At 39.8% G+C, this 21,993-nt stretch overlaps 1 protein-coding gene across 7 annotated transcripts in view; it reads right to left on the reverse strand.

Moving 5' to 3' along the window:
* The window catches only part of ST18 (ST18 C2H2C-type zinc finger transcription factor), a 258,776-nt gene that overhangs the window by 104,076 nt on the left and 132,707 nt on the right, over positions 1-21,993 (reverse strand). For 3 of the 7 annotated variants that reach the window (XM_060610513.3, XM_060610515.3, XM_060610511.3), the window contains exons 2-4: positions 18,588-18,630; positions 2,756-2,810; positions 157-187 (exon numbers count right to left, since the gene is read on the reverse strand). In XM_060610513.3, coding sequence (XP_060466496.1) covers positions 157-187; positions 2,756-2,810 — 86 coding nt within the window. In that variant the 5' untranslated portion in view covers positions 18,588-18,630. Of the gene's footprint in view, positions 1-156; positions 188-2,755; positions 2,811-9,209; positions 9,315-18,587; positions 18,634-21,993 lie in introns of those variants that run through there. The other 4 variants (XM_078441753.2, XM_060610512.3, XM_060610516.3 and 1 more) reach the window with 2 other exon arrangements.

Consider the following 21,993-nt stretch of genomic DNA (forward strand, 5'->3'; position numbering starts at 1 on the left):
TGGTTTTCCCCTCTCTTCTCCTTTGGGTTACAGACAAAGAAGCCTGTTGGCCTATGGTTCATACTAACACAGGGATTCTCAGCCTTGAAAAGTACAAAACGTTCTAATGATTAAAGCCAATCGATATTAGAAAAAGTAACATGGGGCAAATCTTACCTAAGCTCCTGAATTAGAGAATCTATTGGCACTGTGGACAAAAAGAAAGAAAGAGAAAATCAGTCTATAATTTTGAAAACGGTATAATTTTGAAAACTTTTCACGCACCCAGAGTTAATGACTGATAAATGGTTAGTGCAGACCCCGCTTAATTTCCTGCAGGGTAGATTGATCTTTTCTGGTTCTGGTGCTTTGGAAACCAGTGGGTAGATGAATATGGCCCAGAACAGAGGACTCTGGCTTTAGTGCCTCAGGTGACCCTGGGGCCTTACAGTCATGGGTTGGGTTTTTCAAAGGCCTGTCTTTAACGAGTCACTGAAAACTTACAAGAATTTGAAGGACTTGAATTCTTTTTTATATCAAGTCTATTGTTTATATGAAGTTTTTCAGAAGGATCCCAAGCTTACATTTTTATTGACATTAAACAAGTATTTAAATAAAATGGGTAAAGTTTTACTAAGTGTGTCCCAAGATGATGCTCCATAAATTTCACTTGTATGCAGAAAGGAAGATATGTTCAGCTGAGCTAATGTCAAGAATGGTTTAAAAATAAGAATCTTGTAGAAAAAAAAGAGCTTTGATTTTTCTGACAAATGATGCGAATGAAAGAAGTTCATGTTTATAAATACCTGCCCACACAAGGGTAAGCAGCATATTGAGAAAGACAACAGGTGGTTTTAAAGATTACTCATGCCGCACGAGAAAACAGTCGTTTCATTTCTAGAAGAACATTTGGCTCTATTTAAGGGTGGATATCATGTGCCAAAAGAATTCAAAGTACAAGAAGAATTGCAAATTAAAAGACCCACATTTTAAAAGTCGGCTAGAATAGTGTGCTTTTAGAAGTCAAAACAAGAGATTCGTATAATCCAAATACTGTCTCTAGTATGCCGGATGTATGACATCCAGATGTGAGCTTATCCTAAATAACAATACAAGTCATTTTTTTCTCTTAAATTTGTATTCTGTTGAGAAGTTTGCTGCGTAAAAGTTTAATGTCTAGAATTACTGCATTCTAAATATTATGATATATAATGTAGTAACTTTAAAGTAACTTGCAGTAAAATTAGACACTAACATGGTATCTAACTTCTGTTTGGGTAGAAAATGCTGCTGCATCTTGCACAGCATTCTTCATTTTGGTTATCATCGCTAAAGACAACCATGGTTGCATTTGAACTAAAAAAACACATCATTCTGGAATTTATTAAAGATTCTGGGATTCCAGGGGCACCCCTGTGGCTCAGTCCGTTAAGCGTCCAACCCTCGACTTCAGCTCAGGTCACGATCTCACAGTTCGTGACTTTGAGCCCCGCATCCGGCTCTGTGCTGACAGAGCAGAGCCTGCTTGGGATTCTCTCTCTCTCCCTCGCTCTGCCCCTCCCCTGTTCGCACTGTCTCTCTCTCAAAAAAAAAAAAAAAAAATTGAGGGGATTCTGGACTTCAAGTCAAACAGGAATTATTTAACTTGACTACAAATATGAACATCGCTGGGGCGCCTGGGTGGCTCAGTCGGTTGAGCGTCCGACTTCAGCTCAGGTCACGATCTCACGTGACCACGCGGGGATCTCGAGCCCCGCGTTGGGCTCCGGGCTGATGGCTCAGAGCCCGGAGCCTGCTTCCGATCCTGTGTCTCCCTCTCTCTCTGCCCCTCCCCCATTCATGCTCTGTCTCTCTCTGTCTCAAAAATAAATAAACATTAAAAAAAAATAAAATATGAACATCGCTACGGAAAGCATTCCATTTGATCAGCGACTTTCGACTGTACATCTCAAACCCTTCCGAACAAATTGCACTATTGCTTCCTGACTCAGGTCTTCCTTAGCGAGGCCTCTGGGGAGAAGAGTTGGGTAAGAAACAGCTATCCAGAGTGTTTTCAGAGGCTATGGTGAGCTACAGTTCTCCATTTAGAATTAAGGGTCACAAAAATATAGCTAATTATAATAAAAGTTATTTTCCTTAAGGGGTATTATTGCCAGTCAATCCTGTTTTCCAGATGTTTAGATCATCAAGGGCCTGTTTATATTTCAATATTACATTACCATCTGTTGGTTCCAAAAAGAGAAGGATAACCAGCAAGTTAAACCTTTCAAACATTACTTTGCCAAGCTGCCGGAAATTCCCAGCAGGGACAGGCAAAAAACAAACATCATCATTTTACTTGAACTAAGTTTAGACTGGGAGCCACTAAACCAGGTAACATAAAAATCAAAACTGGCTTTGGCAGGAAACTAACAATTCTGTCTTTTCCCCTGCCCATTAAAGGTCACTTCAATCATCTGGAGGTCTCTGTGAAGCATCCTCCTTCCCTTGCTGACCCTTGTGTTGTTTTGCATGATGTTTAAATCTACTCATGATCGCATTTTGTAAAAATCAGCATCATACACCATTGGGACTTTTCTGAGTCCTTTAGCTCCTGGTTCATAATATTTAGCTCTCAATGCCATGATCCAGTGTCCTAGCTTGATTTAAAAAAATAAAAAAAGAAGCCCGGAGGAAGTTGTAATCATTCTGACTACCCATTAGGGACTGAGCATTGGAACTCCCATATTTCATGGTGTGGTGGGCACGGTGTCATGGAACCTGCTTACTAACTCACCCTTGGTTCCTTTAGAGCGGGTACGCAGCGTTTTATCTTCAGTCTCTGCATCCATCTGTAACATGAACACAAAGTCCTGAGGTCATTCCTTTGATATTGACCAAAATATGAAAACGTGTCCTTACAAGTTCTGAAAGTCATTGTGAAAAATAGACCAGCCTTCCATGCTCTTGAATAGCAGTCATCCTCGGCAGGTATAGAGCTGTGACTGCTCTTGCAATCCATGAATTTTGGAAACACTTTTATAGATGCTGAAGGCAGAGGAAACCGTGACAAGAGGGCAGATGTCCTTGTCCGTAAGTGTTTGCTAGAGATTCAAACACTTCTGGCATTACGCAGATAGAAAAAAAAAAAAAACAACAACAAAAAAAAGGACTGTCTGAATAACAGTGGTCGCAAGGGAGACAAAACCTCAAATGCCAAACCAAAAGGTTTCAGGCTGATTTTACTAAAATCTGATTCCTTTGCATTTCTAGACCCTTTCTGATACATACCTCCTTCTAATTCGGGAAAAATAATCCCCTGGGTAAAAAGCAACATGAAGGCAAACCCCTGAAATACCGGCATTTCAAAATACCACTGGAAATGTTGATCATCAAATGACATACACTGACTCCCAGAATTCCAGAATAAATACCGGTTATAATTATGCAAATCTATAAGGAAAGTGAAATTTGAGCATCATGTGTGTCAGCATCAAACTCCCTACAGCATCATTACTAAAAATTTTAAATGCGATGAAATAAGCTACCGAAAGGATGGAAAGACTTTTAAAAGCCTGTTGTTTTTGCCCCTCTGGAGATACGGTCAGACATGACTACTCCCATCCGTTTCACTAGAGCCTTGCCATCATCTCTAGCTTAATTCACCTTTGCACACTAGCAGAAGGAATTCTTCAATGCAAAGAAGTTGTTTTGCTTGCTGGGAACGCGAGGCAGGCAGAAGGCACTCTCCGTGGCGCCCATCCTTAAATCCTGACACTAGTGTGGATGCGGTGTGACTGCAATGGTAATGGGAGACGCATCTCTGCTCTCTGAGGCTGAGTTGTGATTGAAGGCACTGACCTGCCATAGACTTATAATAGGGGAGCAGGTGTGGCAATGATGGACTTTAATTTCCTTTAATAAACCTTTTATGTGCCACACTTTTACTGCCATTCGACTCTCTCCAAGGTCCTGCACATAATAGGTTCATTACTTTTGATTACTATAGTCTATTGAGACAAACAACTCCAGAACATACTATATATTATGTTCAGTTAAACCAATATAGACTATTTATCCATTGTGCATTTTTTCACCTGCAACACTACAGACAAAATTAACGACAGCTCTCGTAAGCTAAAACTATTAAAACCACCAGTACCCTTTTGTCATCATTTCATAATAAACACCACACCAATCACTGAACTGTTTTTTTAAATTAGCAAACAAAAAAGTGTCCACTGCTTTTGCTAAGCAGCAGTCACTTTCGTCTAAATAAAACGGTCCATCGTTAGGAATATTTGAAAACCACATGATGAGAGGAAACAACGATAAAACAGAGGTGATTTTTTTTTTTTTTTTTTTTTGCCTGTAGCTTTTCCTTCTTTTAAAACCACATGAATTTATGACAGATGTGGCACTGCCTGGGATTAAAATGGCTTGGTTTACTCAGGATGGTGAGCATCGCGTTGTGAAATCCTCCTCCTCCACGAGTATCTCTGTTGCATATAAATTGGCTCAACTCATGCAAACTCCCCTCCATGGGCTACAGGAGTAACTCGATTAAGAGAGGTCAGTAGCAAGGAGAGTTCAAATGACGAAAACCACCAACTATTTCTGAGGAAGCTACTCCAGTGGGTGAGTAGTGACTCAACATAACTCTAACAGTCTCCTGCCACACAGGTGCTATGAGCTCTCCCCAACCACTCTGAAAAATCTCCCCCAAAAAGGCAAGTGAAGATTGAACTCCATGAGTCTCTTAATCGAAACTGAAACGCAGGTTGCAAAGAGTGCCCCGAGGTAAGCAGAAAAGTTTCAGAAACCTACTTCAATGTAATCTTCTTTATAACAGCTTTAAGACTACTTCCATTTTGCAGTTCAGCTATCCCCTTGGACCCGCCTGGTCCATGCAGTGCAGGCAACCACTCCATGCAGCCGCCTCCCCATTACAGTCATTGGAAGGAATGCATAAATATTCATGGACCTCCGCTTGATTATGCTCGGAATGCTAGCCCCATAATTGTATTTTGTGGCACAATTGTCCTCTTGACGGTGTAGCATATACATCCTATGTAAACATTCTAAAGACTGGTAACTAAGCTAAGTTTTCAAATTTGACTTGTGGGCCAAGTGGTAGGAGTGAAATGGATGGAGGCCATAATACATATTTCACCTTTCTCCACTTCACAACCGAAAAATAATAAAAGTTACTAAGTTCTGTGCCTAGTCCTGTCTGATAGCTCATTGGGGAATAAGGACATCAGAAATCTAAAGCAATGTGCTTTCTTCTTAGGGGCCGAAGGTTTTAACATTCATGAGGTGGCTCGCTCTCCTGACAGATCTCAATCTGAAGGTAAGTCTTTGTTTTCCAAAACCTTATAAATGGGAGTGGAAATTTCTAAGTATTCTTTATATGGAATACTCTCATGGATTTTAATACATTCCCAATAAGCAGACTTAATTTTGGTAAAATCAAACCTCAGATTCAGTGTGTACCTCCTTCTGGGAATGGCTCCTTAAAGGTAAGAAGAGGTTTCTGCCTCAGGGCGTGCGTTGAGACCAGGATGGGGCTGGGGATAGAATTCCCCTCCTTTAAACTTTTCCCAGGGCTATAGGGAAGGCTGACCTAACTAACTCCTGCTACGATCTGGGAAACTACATTTCTCTCTGGGAACATTTTTTTTTTTCCTGTTGGAAAAGAAGACTTGATCATTTTTACTGCTTAAGTCCCAAATGCTATTGACAAGGCTCCAATGAATTTGGCAACACTTAATGAATCATTTCCTTTCTCAAAACAGAGATTTGATTTTCTGAAAAGCTGTTCTTCTGGAGGTTTCTTAGAACCTTTGTCTATCTCATTTCATTGTTTATGGACGGGAACAAGACAAGATATTTTCTCAGATTCCTATACCACGTTCCTCCTCGCTCTGACAATCTATTTCTCAACAGATATAAAATATTAAAGGTAAGCTTTGCCATTTATTTTTCTTGATGTGAAACTACTTTGAGAAAAGTACATTTAACCTACAAGTATGAAGATTTTACGTACAACATTTATATGCAAAGGAGAAAAAAGTGGTTCTTTCTTCGGTTTCATAATAAAGCCATGAAGAAAAATTTTAAAAGATTTCACTTCTCAGTTCTCTGGGAAGAGGAGTTAATAACAAGGAGAAATGACAAGAGGGAAAGACACTTATGAGATAAAGAAGGTGACAACGCAAAACTTGTAGGAAGGACATGTAAGAACCAACAATAGAAACATGTCGATAGACAATGAAGAAGAAAAATAACCATAAAATTAAATTTGATTATTTAATTCAATTTGGAAACCTCTTATTTAACATCCTTATATACTTACAAACTTATACACAGGCATACGTCATAAATTCCTAGTTACTTTTATTTGACCATCTTTTCTTACTGGCACTTATATCAGGGACAATCAGCAACTCTCCTGTCCACATCACCCCAGTGCCTTCCTTTGGGCTGAAAAGGGAGCTCTGAAATTGCTGGTTTGTAGGAATGAGAGCATCAAGGAGCAGGACACAGAATTCATAAACTCAATTTTGCTTTCATTCACACAAGCAAAGTACTGGTATGTGAGGAGATTTACTTCCCTTTGATTTTTATTGTTCACTCAAAATCTCATTTTAACATAACGGTAAAAAAATTTCTTTTCAAGTAAATATTTAATCACTTCTTAAAAAAATATCTCTTGGTGATGCTGAAGTTTTATTTTTCCTTTCAACAGCACTGTAGACACTGACATCCTCTCTCTCTCTATACACACACACATTTATATTTATAAGTAGTCACGAATTTCTTAATATTAACAGAAAAAGCTATAGTGATCATAACGTTCTGAGTATACATCTTGATTTAATTAATCTCAATACTGTCTAAATACACATAATCTCTGACGGTAGCTACCTTTAATTTGAGAAGTCCTCCACATACACTCAACTTGCAATAATTTTCACTTTTAACAAGATTTCATTGTGTTGCCCTCCTCAGGGCTTTGGACTGGCCATGCATTTTTCTAGCTCGTGCCACATGACTTGTGTTAGATGTCGTTTAAATCCCGGGGAACACGTGGCAGTGGAGAGAGGAAGCTCTGTGGCTGCCGAGCAGAGGTCCTGGGGTCCTCTCTATGAGGAGCCTTTTATCCTCAGTGGATGCTTCCTTTACAAAACTCATTTTTTAAAAAAAAATCAACAAAGAGAAACTCAGGAAGTTGGAAAAGGCGAACCCCAGAAAACGAAACAACCGGAGGATGCCAGTATCTTAGGATGCAATTTGGCCAGACTGAAGAACAAAGAACCTTACACGGAGTGCCCTTTCTTTTTCTGATCCTGGCATCATTTTCTTTTAAATACAGGTTTGGATCAGCCCAAAACGGCAGCAAAAGCTGTCTCCCTGTTATACAGGGAAAGGACGGGGAACGTGAATTGTGACACTGAAAGAATAGTTTACTTGTTGAGAGGAATACTGAGATGGAATGTTCAAGTATTTGTTGTCTCTCTTTGGACCCTCTTTTTACTTTTCTGATTTTCTTTCCATATGTTTCTTAATTACTCAGGAAGGGTATTAAAAGAGTAATAAACTTTTTTAAAAAATGTAAACCAATAAAAAACTTCTTTACATCATTCAAGCTGTCATGTTAATAATTTTCACGACCTTCTCTAAATCCCTTATTCTAAACAAAATGAAAATCTTCTGGCTCCTTTATTAGGGCACAAGTATCCCTGATTCCAACTCTCTGTTCCTACCTCTATGTCTCTTGTGATAACAGTCTTTGATCCTGTAAGAAAGCCAAAGAATTGAATGATGTGTTCCTTTAAAATTTTTTAAAAAATTTTTAATGTTTATTTCTTTTTGAGAGAGAGAGAGCGAGAGCGAGAGAGAGAGAGCGAGAGCACGGGTGTGGGAGGAGCAGAGACAGAGGGAGACACAGAATCCAAAGCAGGCTCCAGGCTCCGAGCTGTCAGCACGGAGCCCGACGCGGGGCTCGAACTCACAGAATGTGAGATCATGACCTGAGCTGAAGTCGGCATCTCAACTGACTGAGCCACCCAGGCGCCCCAAATGATGTGTCCTCTTTAGATTGAGGATTCATCTCTTGTCTGCCCTAATCCTTCCCACCCCGACAACCGCCACACCTCAGGAAGCAGCACCCTCAGTCCTCGGTCAGATCAAGTCCGGTGCTCTGCAAAATTGCACTTTCTGAGGGCCAACGGCACCACATTCCCCCTAGAGGAAGTGATCCTCACAGGGATTTCCAGACGCACTCAGAAACTCCCTGCAATAAAAGCCACCTGAGAGCAGAGACAAGCTTGGGGAGCTTTATAAGGAAGCTGATCTCTTCTGAGCCTCATTTCTCATTTCTGAGTTGTCACTGCTATTGTAGACTTCATCCTGTAACTTCGCACAACTGGCAAAGCGGAATATAAACCAAAGCCATATGTTTGTGTCCTTTTGCCAAACGACTCCAGCAAATAGTTCTATTATTCCCTTAGGTAGCCAACGTGTGCCAAGGATTTCTATTAGTCGCTGTACCATGGCCTCTGAGTCACAGCTTTGTGACATAAGGGGGCAATCGCCAGCTTTATGTTTTAGGAGACTTTTTTTTTTGGTATTGTTTTTAATAGGCTCTGTTTAAAGATAGCTCAGAGTAAGTAACACCCTAAAAGGGCCTTACAAATTGTTTTTCTTGCTGGTGTATTGAGCTGCCTGTGTACCAAATACGTAATTGTCAGAAGACAAGCTCCTTCGTATAGGGATAAGTTATTTTAAATAGGTTTTTCCCAAGGTCAACTCAAGTCCTTACTTCCCAGTGTTTGTAGGCATTAACTGTAGAAGTCACCCACAGTGCTTTTAAAATATCTCACTTGTTTATTCTTAATCCTTAAGTAAACTAATTTCTATACAAATGAATTTAAATGGACTTTTAAGACTATTTTAATGCCGAACTTTTCTTTAAAGGTAAACAGGTATGAACAGATAATATATACCGATCGATATGCAAAAGCATTTGTAGGCTCAAAGGACTTCACCTGTTTCATACTTTTAAATATTAAAGCAATCATGCTTCTGACAAAAATGCCAGTTCTAAATTCAGCGCTAACAAATTCCTTTCAAAGCAAATCCACAAAGTGCTGTTATAAAGGAGAGCTTTTATATAAATGCTTTGATTGGCTGCATTTTATTTCAACATATTCTCCTTTTAATTGAAAAAAAAAATGTTGCCTTACCTCTCTTCTTCTCAGGTAACTTGTATGCCAACTCAGTTTGCCCTGCTTTGTCAAAGTGACTAAATGTGTTTGTCCACTTTAGTGAGAAGTCCTTAAATTCATTCTATTGAGGGAAAAAAAAGAAAAGAAAGGAGGCACAGCAGAGAGGACAAATGAAACAGAAGACCAGCTGTAAACCCTGAAGTGGACAATGGGCAACACACTGACACTTTTACCTGTAATTTGCTTGGGCTCTAACTCTAAACAGAAAGAAAAATTTTATGCTACAATATCAATCAGAGAAAGATTCTTACGGTTTTAAAGGTAGCCAAATTCATTTTTGTTTCTAGTACTGACATATATATATATATATATATATATATATATATATATATATAATCTTCAATTTATAGACAAATTGGGTAAAAGGGACTCTGTATTATTACTGGTATTTTTACTTTTAACCACCAAAAAAAAAGTTCAGGCAAGATTTGGAAAGTACTATACTCAAGAAGTCACAAAAGACAGATTCAAAATTCATCCTTTTGCTGTTTAGAGCTCTCTTTAATGAGGCTGTCGTAATCATGCTATTTGCCAATATTCCAACCCGCTTTCCATAGAAACAATTTGCCATTGGTTTACTTTGCACCCATAGAACGCAGAGCTGCTTCTCCTCTATTTGGTCTCAGGGCTGGGAACAGAATCTGTCTTTAGGCCACTTGGCCCTTGAGAGAAAACTCTGAAGTTCAGCATAGCGCACTCAGCCTCCTAGAGAGGGGCTATTTATACAAATAGCACATATATCAATGCGCATCTAAAGAGTTTATATCCGGCAGTTCTGCTATTGTGTCAAACACAAGCCACCAACCTTCCTTGCAGAAGATTTCTATCTTCCTGTATTTCCCCCTTTGCAGTAGATTGTGAAGTACTTGGCTTTTTAACCATAGATTTCTGGATCACTTGTAAGCTTTGACCAGACATTAAGCAGATGCTTCTTCAACGCAAGTCAGCAACCGTAGTTCCTGGGGAAAAATAGGTATAAAACTCTCTCAAGTGATAGAGCAGATTACTGCACATGATGTAAGAATTGAAAAGTGGCACAGGGGCTTGGGAATTCTTAGTTTGTTTTCGATTGCCACTGAGGGGGATAAAGGCGGGGGGGCTTTCTCTGGAAATGCGTTTGGCTTCCTTTACCTCACTCTCACTTCAGAAAGAGTCCCGAAGCTTTCCACCTGCCTATTCCCTTTTGTTTGCCATACTCTAACCTAAAACAAAAGATCCTGGAAAACAGTCACACTGGTGAGCAAAGCTCTTTCTAAATCCTGAAAGTAATGGCTTTTTGTCTAATACCCTATCGTGTTATGTATTTATTAGCAATACATTTTCCATTTATTTTCTCAAAGATTGCCAATAAAGAACTGAATCACATAAGGGAGTAGCTGTAAACCCTGTGAGTTCCCTAATGTCAAACTCATTAGCATCCGAATAAGCACACAGCAGCACATCATCTGCACAATTGCAATTTTTTACTACTTTTAATAGCGTTTCTCAAAGGGCTCATTTTCAACTTTCTTCAGTGGTTAGTTGGTTCTCAGGGGAAAAGTAGCTTCCTGACGCTCGCAGCTTCCACTCAACAACCCGGCCGTTTGCTGTCAGATGCATCAGCCCTCTGCCCTAACCCCATCTGCTGCCTCTCCCCTCCCTGGGGAGGAGAGTTAAGGCAGCACAGCTGAGATCGACTTGGAGAAGTGCACGGAGGGCACCAACAAAATATAAGTTCAGGAATACGATTTGACACAAAAGGGCTGGAGAAGTCCAGGTACGCCCAAATACAAATGGGAAATTCGAGCCTTTCAGAGGCTCCCCAGTGCACGTGCCTATCATTCATAACTCCACCCACCCGCTCATAGAAACACACTGGTGGCTGATGCTAAAAGGAATCTTCCACTGAAATCGGTTCCTTCTGTTCCTTAAGAGTGTCCTATTGTTACATCAGGGAGATACCTTATTCAAAAACCATAAACATTTTTATCAATTGCCATACTTCAATCTCTTTCGCTGATCTTAAACCATTTTGTAAAACTTGAGGACTAACTCATATATTCATAGGAAATAGACATTCTGGAACAGTTAACTTAAGGCCTGGCATCTTGACCAACTTCCCACGACTCGCAACACAGTTAGTTCTATCCCCCTACCAGGATGAACACTTTTCCATTAAAGCTCAGATTTTTATGAAACCCAATCTTAAAAGGTGAAACTACATGCCGAGCACCAAAGGGTTCGTAGCCTAATGGGCTACAGAGTCCTTAAATGTGCTCTCTAATTAAGACGTGGCTTTACTTGTTAAATGGAGTCATCACAAAGTATTTCATTTGTCTGCTTTACTATATGCCAATAATTAGGACCTCTTAGTTCTTTACAGCTGCTTCATGGGTGAATACTTGCTTCTGAAAAAGACGGTCCCTTCAACCAACGATACAGTAGAATGGATCTGCTCTGTGGTTTTTTTCAAAGGGTATATCAGATTATATTTTAAAGGTGGTCGGGGTGGGGGGAGTGAGGGAGTGAATGACCTAAAGTAATACGATGTATATGCCCACTGTATCCTTAAGCAGAGAACCACACGTTGGCTTATGGTTAAAAACAACAACAACAACAACAACAACAAAAAACATGTAATATTAAAAAAAAACACACACCCACAAAAACTCCCAACTAAAGTGAAAAATCTGATGGCAGGGCCAATAGATTTAATATGAAAGGCCTATTACACTTGTAGCCCTACAAGTACTAACTAATATAATAGGAGCTCACCACCACCGCCCATTTCTGTTTGAAATTTGCTGCCTGATGGAACCAGACCGCTGTATTTCACTCGGGATGGAAACGCACGGCCGGGTCCTCTCGGAAGTTTGGAATGTTAATATAAGCGCAGAGACAGATCACTCATAGTCTCTCCAGAAGTAAAATAAAACCAGAAGGATGCCAGCATATTTACCTCAGCACTGCCATCATTTGAGGCCGTGTCTGCACAACTTCTAATAGCTTTAATCTCCTAAATCGCTTTTCAAAGATTCAAGTCTTTACCGATTGTTCATTAGGGGGAATGATGAGAAAGTCGGGGTGGGGGGGGAGGGAGGGTATCCTGGCTCAGTTCATTTTTTTTGAACCCTAAGGCAAATATCCTTCACAGTCCTAAGTTTCCAGGTGTATGTTTATATGAATCAGCATGATAATTTAACTTAGAGTCAAATTCTGTAGAAATCTGAATGATATGGTTCCCTAGACAAATTCCTTGTTTTCCCATTCGCCATGTAGCTTCATTAAATATCTAATGAAACTCCAAAGCCCTTATTTTGGAATGTCTAACCAATGAGCTATACAACTGGCTTTTCCATCATAGTCACAGATTATATATTTCCAAATCAATACCCAAAAATTATGTCAGCCTATGGCCACCGTATATTCACGCCATCAAAGGTGACTTCTTTCTGTTTAGCTCTCTAGGTTGAGATTAGAGGATATGCTTCACTGGCTGGAGCAAATGAAGAGGGGCAGTGAGTTTCGTCTAAGTTGTTTTAGGCAAAGATAAATACTGTTTACTGGCCACCAGCTTTCCTTTTACCATCAACCCCTATTCAGCTCCTGATCATAGTAGGGGTGGCGGAAAGAGCTTCAGCAAATGGGGAGCTACTCTGCAGAGGGACCAGCCCCCACTCCAAAGTGGGTCAACGGTATCACTCACTTTTAGGGAGAACGTCTGGATTTTAAATCCTTACGTATTCAGCAAGACTAATTCTTTGATATTAGCAACCAAATTGCCTTTCATGATCCATTTTGAACATTTTTTCCTTCCCTGACGGATTACTGAAGTTCAACTATAAAAAAGCCTTCTTGTCATTCAGCGTAGTTTGTCATTTTAAAAGAATAAAAATAAGATCTGTCAATGTACAAAATTTCCATGAATGGATTTAACTGATTTTTACTGGTTTGCCTGGCTTTTTGATATCTCTGCCCTCTAGAATCTTTCAAGGAATGTTAAGTCCAAGGAGTGCTATGGCAACTCTGATCTCCTCCCAGAAAATGCAATTTTTGCTTTGCAAATTGCTGAAGTCATACAGAGCATCAAAATCACTTCTGGTTTCCACTGTGATAGATATAAAGTAATTGGACTTGTACTAGCAGTCATTATAGTATTTGTATTTGTCCTTCCAGTACCTGCAAAAATTAAACACAAGCCTTTTCTCCTTAAACTGGAAAGCAATGCCAATAACTTGTGCAACACCCATATTTCTCCCTGCAAGGAGATTTCACTTTCACCTGATTTAAGTAACAAAGTAGCCCTCAAAGATACTTAAAGCCTTGCTGCAATTAACATAACTGTATTTAGATGCCATTCATGACTGATAATTCCAACACCTTGTGGGAAAAAAAAAGTTGCATGCTGTAAACATTATAAACATATTCAAATAAGCTTAACACAATCTGCCATGCTTATTTCTGCCTAGATCATGGACCAGCGAAATGGTTAATGCAAATGGATTTATAATTTGCTTTGGGGGGCCAGTTTCTTCTCCTTATTTATTAGCCCAGCTGATGGGGCAGATTTGATGAGGCACTTCTGGAATAATTGAGTCATCACACAAAGAAGGCTGCTAGCATTCAGAGTGGTTTTATCAGCAGCAAGCAGGCCTGATTACTGACAATTACACTCTGATCCGGTGATGGAGGAGAAAGAGCCAACGAGTGGGAAATGTCCGTGTTTCTATCCAGGAATAATTTCTACATTCATTTTACATGCTAAGTGTTTCCTATCTCTGCATAATAAACTGTAAACAGGAATAGATGGCACAATGTCCCTTAATATTTCCTGGTAATGAAGACACAAATGTACAGTGAGTGCTGATAAATATAGATGAAACATAAGCTATTCTCCTAGTCTGTATTGTTACCTTTAAAACAAATGCATTTTTGTGGTAAAAGCATAATCATAGCTAATGCAAAAAAATGACAGAAGATTGAAACTGTCCTTGTAACTACACAGAAACTTTGTAAAAGTCCTGTTAATCACTGCTGCTCTAAAGGCTCAGGAGCTGAAGGTGAGATACGTGGAACCACATCATTTTCTTTCTCAACAGTCAACCGGGAAGAACTCCTCGGGTGAGACACAGCAGAGGACAACACGGAAAGCGACCTCCGTTAGCTCTAGGAGACAGCGCATCTCAAGGCGAAGCTGAGAAAACAATGACGCTGGCAAGGGAGGCATCTTCGCCAGCATGGACGTCCACCTGCCCTCCATCGGGCCTTTCAACAAAATGTTCGCCCCACGGTTGTCTGATCTGTCATGTAGAACAAGGCATCGCTGTCTTCTAGAGGGGCTTTGTTAACCACTTGTTTGTGGCATGGTTTATGAATGTAACGCTGTGAGCGAAACTGCATCTCGTGGAGATCTCTTATTAAACTAGCTTTCCTTCTGACTCAAAATCAAGTTGCAAATGCCCAAAGGGGGTGTTCACATTTCTTAATTTTAGTGGGAAAAACTTTAATTTCCTGTTATACCAAGAGTTTCCTCTTTTAAAAAGCCAATCAGGTGTGAACCCCACATAATGAACCTGCTTGGATCTGTTTGCTTAATCTTTTTTCTAAAGCTCCTTCCTGACTGCCAAAGAAATAAAAGTTATCCTCTGTTCTCCTGTGGTAACTATGGAAACTCTGTTTTATTAAACTAACCACTTAACTTCAAGGCTTGTGTTGCAACTAAATGTGCTATTTTGGGTGAGTCCACACTAAACAACCTTACAATGTCCAAACATTTTTAATAAAGTTCAAAGGGCACTTGTTGATTCAAAAATTCCCTTTATGTTACGGAAAGGGAATTTTCTCTACTTAATCTATTTGATTACATAGATTGCTACACACTATGCTCTATAATAATGCTTAGACATATTCCATTTTCCTGATCCATTTTAAGAGATTTTTAAAGAATTTTTCCCCACAAGTCTGCTGTTTTTCCCAACAGTAACTATCATTAATATCTTCACCACATTCTGTACATTTAAATGAAAAGGATAGAGTCATTTATCTTTATTATCTGACTATGAAATATGGAATGGGAAAATCTACTGAAATCTACAGAGCAAGCGACATGACCCTCAATTGTTGAGGCCTGTGGGGCACTGGATTTTTGAAGAATGATCCTTGGGCCTTATTCTCAGTGCAGTGTTTAATTTAACACAGATTCTTTTATTATAAGTATATTTCTCCTGGAAAAATTTACTTATTATTGGCTTAATACACAATTCTTGAGCACCAACCGATGAATTGCCCCATACGCAACAGGCAGCATGAAGAGACAGATAAAGCACAACTCTTGTCCTCACGAGTACAAACAAGCAAATTGAGGATTCCAGTGAGATGTGGAAAGCATGATTATGGAGGGAGGCAGAGGGCACAATGGGACCAAACTGGATAAGCTTCTCGAAAATGATGTTTCCTGAAGAATTCATCCCTAGAGAGATTCAGAGAACTTTGACTAAAATAAATAAATGTCCCCAAAGGCCAATTGAAAAGATACAAATAGTTGACATTGTACTTGGCCTGGCTAAACAATGTATTACAGCCATAACTTTATATAGTTACACAAGGGTCAAAGAAGATTAAACGGTCAAAATTAAATAGCTACAATTAAATGTTTAGAATCTGTTCATTTCATCTGTAACTTTCAAAGGAACTGTCCCCTTTAGTGTCAGAACTATAAAATCTGTCTGCAAAAAAAGGGATTTGTCGCTCGTGTAGTGGATCGAGTGACAGCATCTCACAGAATTCTGCATCCCAATAGTGTTTTGATGGCACCTTCATCTGGATTTGTCCGTTGGGTCTAATATTATCTCACTCATGTCCCTTTGACCTTCTCTGCGTCAGTATAAGCTCATGGAAGCGAGAGGCTGTGTCCTGTTGACCTTTCATTGCAACGTAATGTTGCGGCCAGCATAGGTACTCACTAGACGATTACTAAGTTAAATCAAAAAGAATATTCTTCAGATGCTTGAGATAATACTTCATTAATTGTATTTGAATACAAAACATCCCAGACACAAAGCATCCAGAACTCTCTAGGTTTTTTCTGATTGCTCTCCCAGCTAAGGAGATTTTATAATTTTGTCTTCCCTCATGTTGAAAATGTCAGCTCCCAAAAAATTCAAACAAGAGCAGGCATGAAATGTAACAGAATTTATGGTCAGGTTTCCCCAATGTCTACTTTTATCTAATTTATATGAAAAGTTATAGTTTGTGATTTAAATTGACCCTCTTATGACCCTCCCCTCTTATGGGAATAAAAGCCAAAGGTAAAATTAGAAGCTAGTCTTATTTTTCCAAATTTGTCAAGAAAACAATCTAGGAAGATCTCTAATTTTTGTAAACTATTTCCAGTTTCCGGTTTTTATTCCTCACTTTTCTTATTCACCATGTGACAGAAAAACCTGACTATTAAGCGCTCAAACATTTTATTTGAAGCAACGTCTCCCCATACACTCCAACCTGATCACTTTTGTGTTGGAGAGAAAATGGCATTAGCCATGAGGAAAGACAAAAGTAATCTACTTTTTTTAAAAAATTTTTTTTTTTAATGTTTATTGTTGAGACAGAGACAGGCAGAGCATGAGCAGGGGAGGGGCAGAGAGAGAGAGGGAGAGACAGAATCCAAAGCAGGCTCCAGGCTCTGAGCTGTCAGCACAGAGTCCGACGCGGGGCTCGAACCCACAAACTGCGAGATCATGACCTGAGCAGAAGTTGGACGCTCAACCGACTGAGCCACCCAGGCGCCCCATCTACTTTTTTTTTTTTTAATCAAAATAGTAAAGTGACACGGTGTTTCTAAATAAATTTAACTCACCCTCCCTGAACTCTTATCACGTGACAGGCACTAGGGTAAGTACTCACTCGCCTTCTTCCTTAGTCGGCACGATGTGCCTCTGAGGCGGTGTTGTCCATTTTACACGTGACATAAGGAAACCAGGTGAACGCGCTGCCCTACCCAGCCAGCGCTCACACAGGTAGCCGGGGGTAGAACCAGGCTCCTCATGATCACCATCTCCTGCTAAGCACTAGGCTCAGCCTACTTTGGGACTGTCAAGTCAGCTTTCCTTCTGCAGCAGGGACCTGGCCTTCCGTCCCCCGACTTTCCACTCCTTTTGCCTTTGTTCAGTTAAACACAGACTGACTGACCATTCCAACGAAGCTAGGCACTCATTGGCATCTTTGAATGATACAGGCACCGTGTTTTACAAAAGTATCATGTGAAGACTTTTTGTGTGTGTCTATGGCGGGGAGGAGGGTTGCAAAGCAGAAGACAGAAATCTTAGAGTTGATGGCAACCGTCATTAGGATCTACGAAATGAATATTCCAGTTCCTAAAGACCACCCGTCTTAGCCTCTTGAGGGATCTTTCTCCTCTCCATTCACACACAGGAAATTCTTCACGGGATTTATATTGCCGGCTGTAAAATACATCCCATCTCTCAGTTGGCTTCTCTTCTGTATTAGTTTTCTATTGCTGCTGTAACAAATTTCTAAAACCCTACGGACCTAAAACAATGCAGGTATGTTCTCTTACAGCTCTGCAGGCCTACAGTCTGGTACATTCTCACTAGGCTCAAATCAAATCAGGCTGCACTCCTTTCTGGAGGCTGCAGGAAAAAATTCATTTCCTTGCTCATTTGGGCGGTTGGCAGACTCCAGTTCCTTGCTGTTACAGGACTGAGGTCCCTGTTTCCTTGCTGGCTGTAAACTGAGAGCCGTTCCGTTTTCAGCTTCTAGAGGTGGCTGAATTCCTTGGCTCATGGCTGTGTTCCTCTGTCTCCAAAGCCAGCATTGGTGGGTTGAGTTGAGTTTTTCTTATGTGGCATCTCCCTGACTCATTCCCCTACCCTTCTCTTATGGAACATATGACTAATTGGGCCTACCTGGATAATTCAGCATAATCTCGCCATCGTTAAATTCTTCATTTCATCACCCTACTCCTACCACATAACGTAACGTATCCACAGGGTTCAGGAACTGGGACACAGACATCTTTTGTGGGCGGGGGGAGGGGGGCATTATTCTGTCTACCACGTTTTTTAACTACATACATGAATTCTGACTGTGTTAAAGATTTAATGCTCTTCATAGGAGCCATGCGAAATCACAATCAGGATGAGTAAGTGTATGCACCCTCAAAAAAAAAATGAATATAACACAAATTACCATGATGATACCAACATTAGCAAAACGGAATATCTTTGGTTGTCCGCTAAAACGAAGTTCCTGAATTTCTCAAGTTTTTGAAGGCTGGTGAAAAGTTGGGAATCTCTTCTCTTTGAGGGCAAAGTTTATTTTTAAATAGTCTTCACTTACCTTCCCTAATATTCATTGGATTTGAACTGGAGAGTTTCCATTGCTACTGATGAGAAGCATCGACAGAGGAAAAATGGAAAGAGAAAAAAAGAGAGAGAAAACTTAATTAAATGGCAATTATCTACAGCTTATTAACTATATAAAACAATCCTTTTGAGTAATTTACATACTGACTATTAGAGTATGGGTGGAGATCCTACCAATCTTGAATCATCAAACGTAGTATTCATTCAAAAGAACTCCCTCTCGACAAGAAAAACAGGTGTCTGCTGTTTTCAGAAAATGCTTTTTAGGTTTGAGCTCCTTTGTATATAAATACATTTGAGAACCTTTTCTAGGGACACACCTGAGAGTGAAAGTCTTTAAAAAAAAAAGAATCAGTGGTTTAACACTAATTTCTAATCAGATCCTACAGAAAGGAACAGCCCGCACGGCAGCTGTACTTTTCCCAGGGTTAATTACCTTTCACTGCTCTCTGCTAATGAGTCAGCTGTTCCTGTCACCGCGCACTACACTGGTTCATCTGGAGCTCTAGTTGTGGACAAACACCGAGTGACAGTCCTATTTACATACGGGGGTGTTTGTTGTGCAAAGACTTCAAAGGATCTTTTTTTTTACTCCTTTAATTTTCATGCGTTTTCCACGCTAAAGACATTGTTTTACAAGTAAGATTTTTCTGGGTCCACTATTCTTGTCCTCCCAGGCCACTGGCTTCACCAGCGGTCTGTGTAAAAGGCCAGATCCTTGGAAAGAGGCAAACTTCGTCACCCCCACACGTAGTTTTGTCTCACTGATATTCCCTAGCATCATAACAATGACCCTATGGGGATGAGACGGAGCCTTGAAAGTTCGCAACTTTCTTGACTGGTAAAAAGACTTTCTAAAAAGATTCCTAGAAGGTCCAAGGTAATCTAAGATAAAAAGATGAGAAACAAAAACAAAAGGACAGGAAACAGATTTATCTGCACATCAAAAGTGAATGAGAAAATTGAATTTTCAGAGAACTTTAGACCTGAAAACTATGCCTTCACCTAATATTTCTAGGTCATCGCGTGATATGTATACCGGCATGTGTGCATGTACATACATTTATACACACATATGATTTATCACACGGATAATAGCTCTGCTACCCAGATAATGGTTCTGTTCTCCATCTCATAACGTAGACACAGTGTGCCTTTATGTATTTTTGAACATCGCAGCCAAGCGGCTCACACATCTCTTCCCCCTTTTTAATTCCAGAGGGAACTGAGAGGCAACATAAAACGTAAAGTATCTATTGAGGTCCATTTTGACAGCCTCCAAAATGCCTCAGAATAGAGGATACTCTCCCACTGGTAAGTTTCCTGCTTTAACCCTTAGATCAGTGGCTGTCAGATTTTAATATGCGTAAGGATCACCTGGGCACCTTGTTAAAATGCGGGTCCTGATTCTGACACCCTGATGTCCTGCATTTCTAATGAGGGTCCAGGTGCTTCCAGGACTGCACTTTGAATAGTGGAGTGTCACACCAGCGGTTCTTAAACGTCAGCCGGGTCAGAATCACCTGGAGGGCTTGTTAAAGCACAGGCTGCCGATTCAGTACTCTGGAGCGGGGCCTGAGAATATACGTTTCTAACAAGTTCCCAGATGATGCAGGTGTTGATGGTTTGTCGATCGCACGTTGAGAAGCACTGCCTTAGATAGTCACTATTAAATGCACTGAAGAATCCCAATCCCCAAAGGCAAAATACTCTACACGGAACAGAAGCACTTCCACTCTATTCTAGAGGTGTTTACTTGCTCTGTTCTTAATAGTTTATGATAGGAAGAAACAGAGAAAACGTGAATGTTCTGAAACACGTTCTGAGAACCACTTTATCGCTTATTGAACGTGATCTTCCCTTCAGAGGAAGCCATTCATGTCAAGAAAGAAACAGCAATTAAGTACTTCTTCATTACAGGTGCCATTATCAAATGTAAGCTCACAGATTATGAGTCTAAGACTGCACAATATTTAAACTTGCCAAAAGCAAATAAAATATGGGAATGAATTAATCAAAAATTATATCATAAAAACAAATTTTAATGTCAAGCAATGATGCAAATTTCTTTGAGACTTCAACGTTTTACCAGCCTTAGTAAATTCTGACAATTTCTAACGGGTACAACAAGTTTCTTATATACACCATGTGAAGTGTTCTTTTTCGATCATTGCTATTTTGAGGAACACACTATCCTGAAATCTTGAAAGATAAAAAAAAACCTTTTAGTCTAATACTAAAAATACATTTGCATTTCTGTTCATGTAAATATCTCAGTGATAAAGCTCTTAAAAGGGCATTTTGCAACATCATTCATTAAAAATACGTGTTTTAGGAAGAGGAGAATACAACCAGTTGATAATAAGGTAAATTATGGAACGAAACATTGCTGAATGTGATTTAGTAAAGAGAGAAGGATGAGTCGCCCAAACCCCAAGTTTCTCACTGAGCAGAAGTTAGATGCTTCCGCATTGATTTATTCAGGCCAGGAAAAACTACTCAGTATCCTGAAACATGAACTTATTAAATTATACTCCGGTAAAGCTGGGAGACAATGGCACAATGTAAGAAATATCAGTAAGCACAGGAGAAAGATTTTAAAAAGAATCAATGCCCCTTCTGAATCCTTGCCATCACTCATTGGGGTTTGCTATCTCACTGATGTTTGTGGTTTTTTTTAACGAAGCTACTTTAAAAGTATCAATCTCGGAGCTCCTGGGTGGCTCAGTCAGTTGACCATCTGACTTTGGCTCAGGTCATGTTATCACGATCCGAGCCCCTCATGGGGCTCTGTGCTGACAGCTCAGAGCCTGGAGCCTGCTTTGGATTTTGTGTCTCCTTTTCTCTCTGCCCCTCTCGTGCTCGTGCTCTATCTCTGTCTCTATCTCTGTCTCTCAAAAGTAAATAAACATTAATAAATAAATAAATAAATAAATAAATAAATAAATAAATACATAAAAGTATCAATCTCATCTAAATGCAAGAAAATGATAATGTCACAAATAAGGAATTGGATTAATATCAGTGTAACCAACCCTCTTGATATAGAACGGTATTATTTAATAAGTTCATTAACTTATTTACTCAAACCTTCCTGGAGATGAGAGGGAAAACATCCTGGAGATGAGAGGGAACACATTTACGTCAACAGGTAGAGTTTCACGTCAACAGGTGAGTAGAGAGGGATATATGGTGTGTACCACACTAATAGAACAGATATATCCATTGTACAAATCAGAGAGGCAATAAAATGAAAATCTTTGAGGAGATGTGGATGTTGAATTTATTTCTTGGTAACATGGGGGAATCACCTGATGGCTTTGATGAGAACTCTCCTCCAAAAGCACAAACAGCAGCATGTATAGTTGGAGTAAAGCACT

Source organism: Panthera onca, chromosome F2 (assembly GCF_046562875.1).
Source record: "Panthera onca isolate mPanOnc1 chromosome F2, mPanOnc1 haplotype 2, whole genome shotgun sequence".
NCBI lineage: Eukaryota > Metazoa > Chordata > Mammalia > Carnivora > Felidae > Panthera > Panthera onca.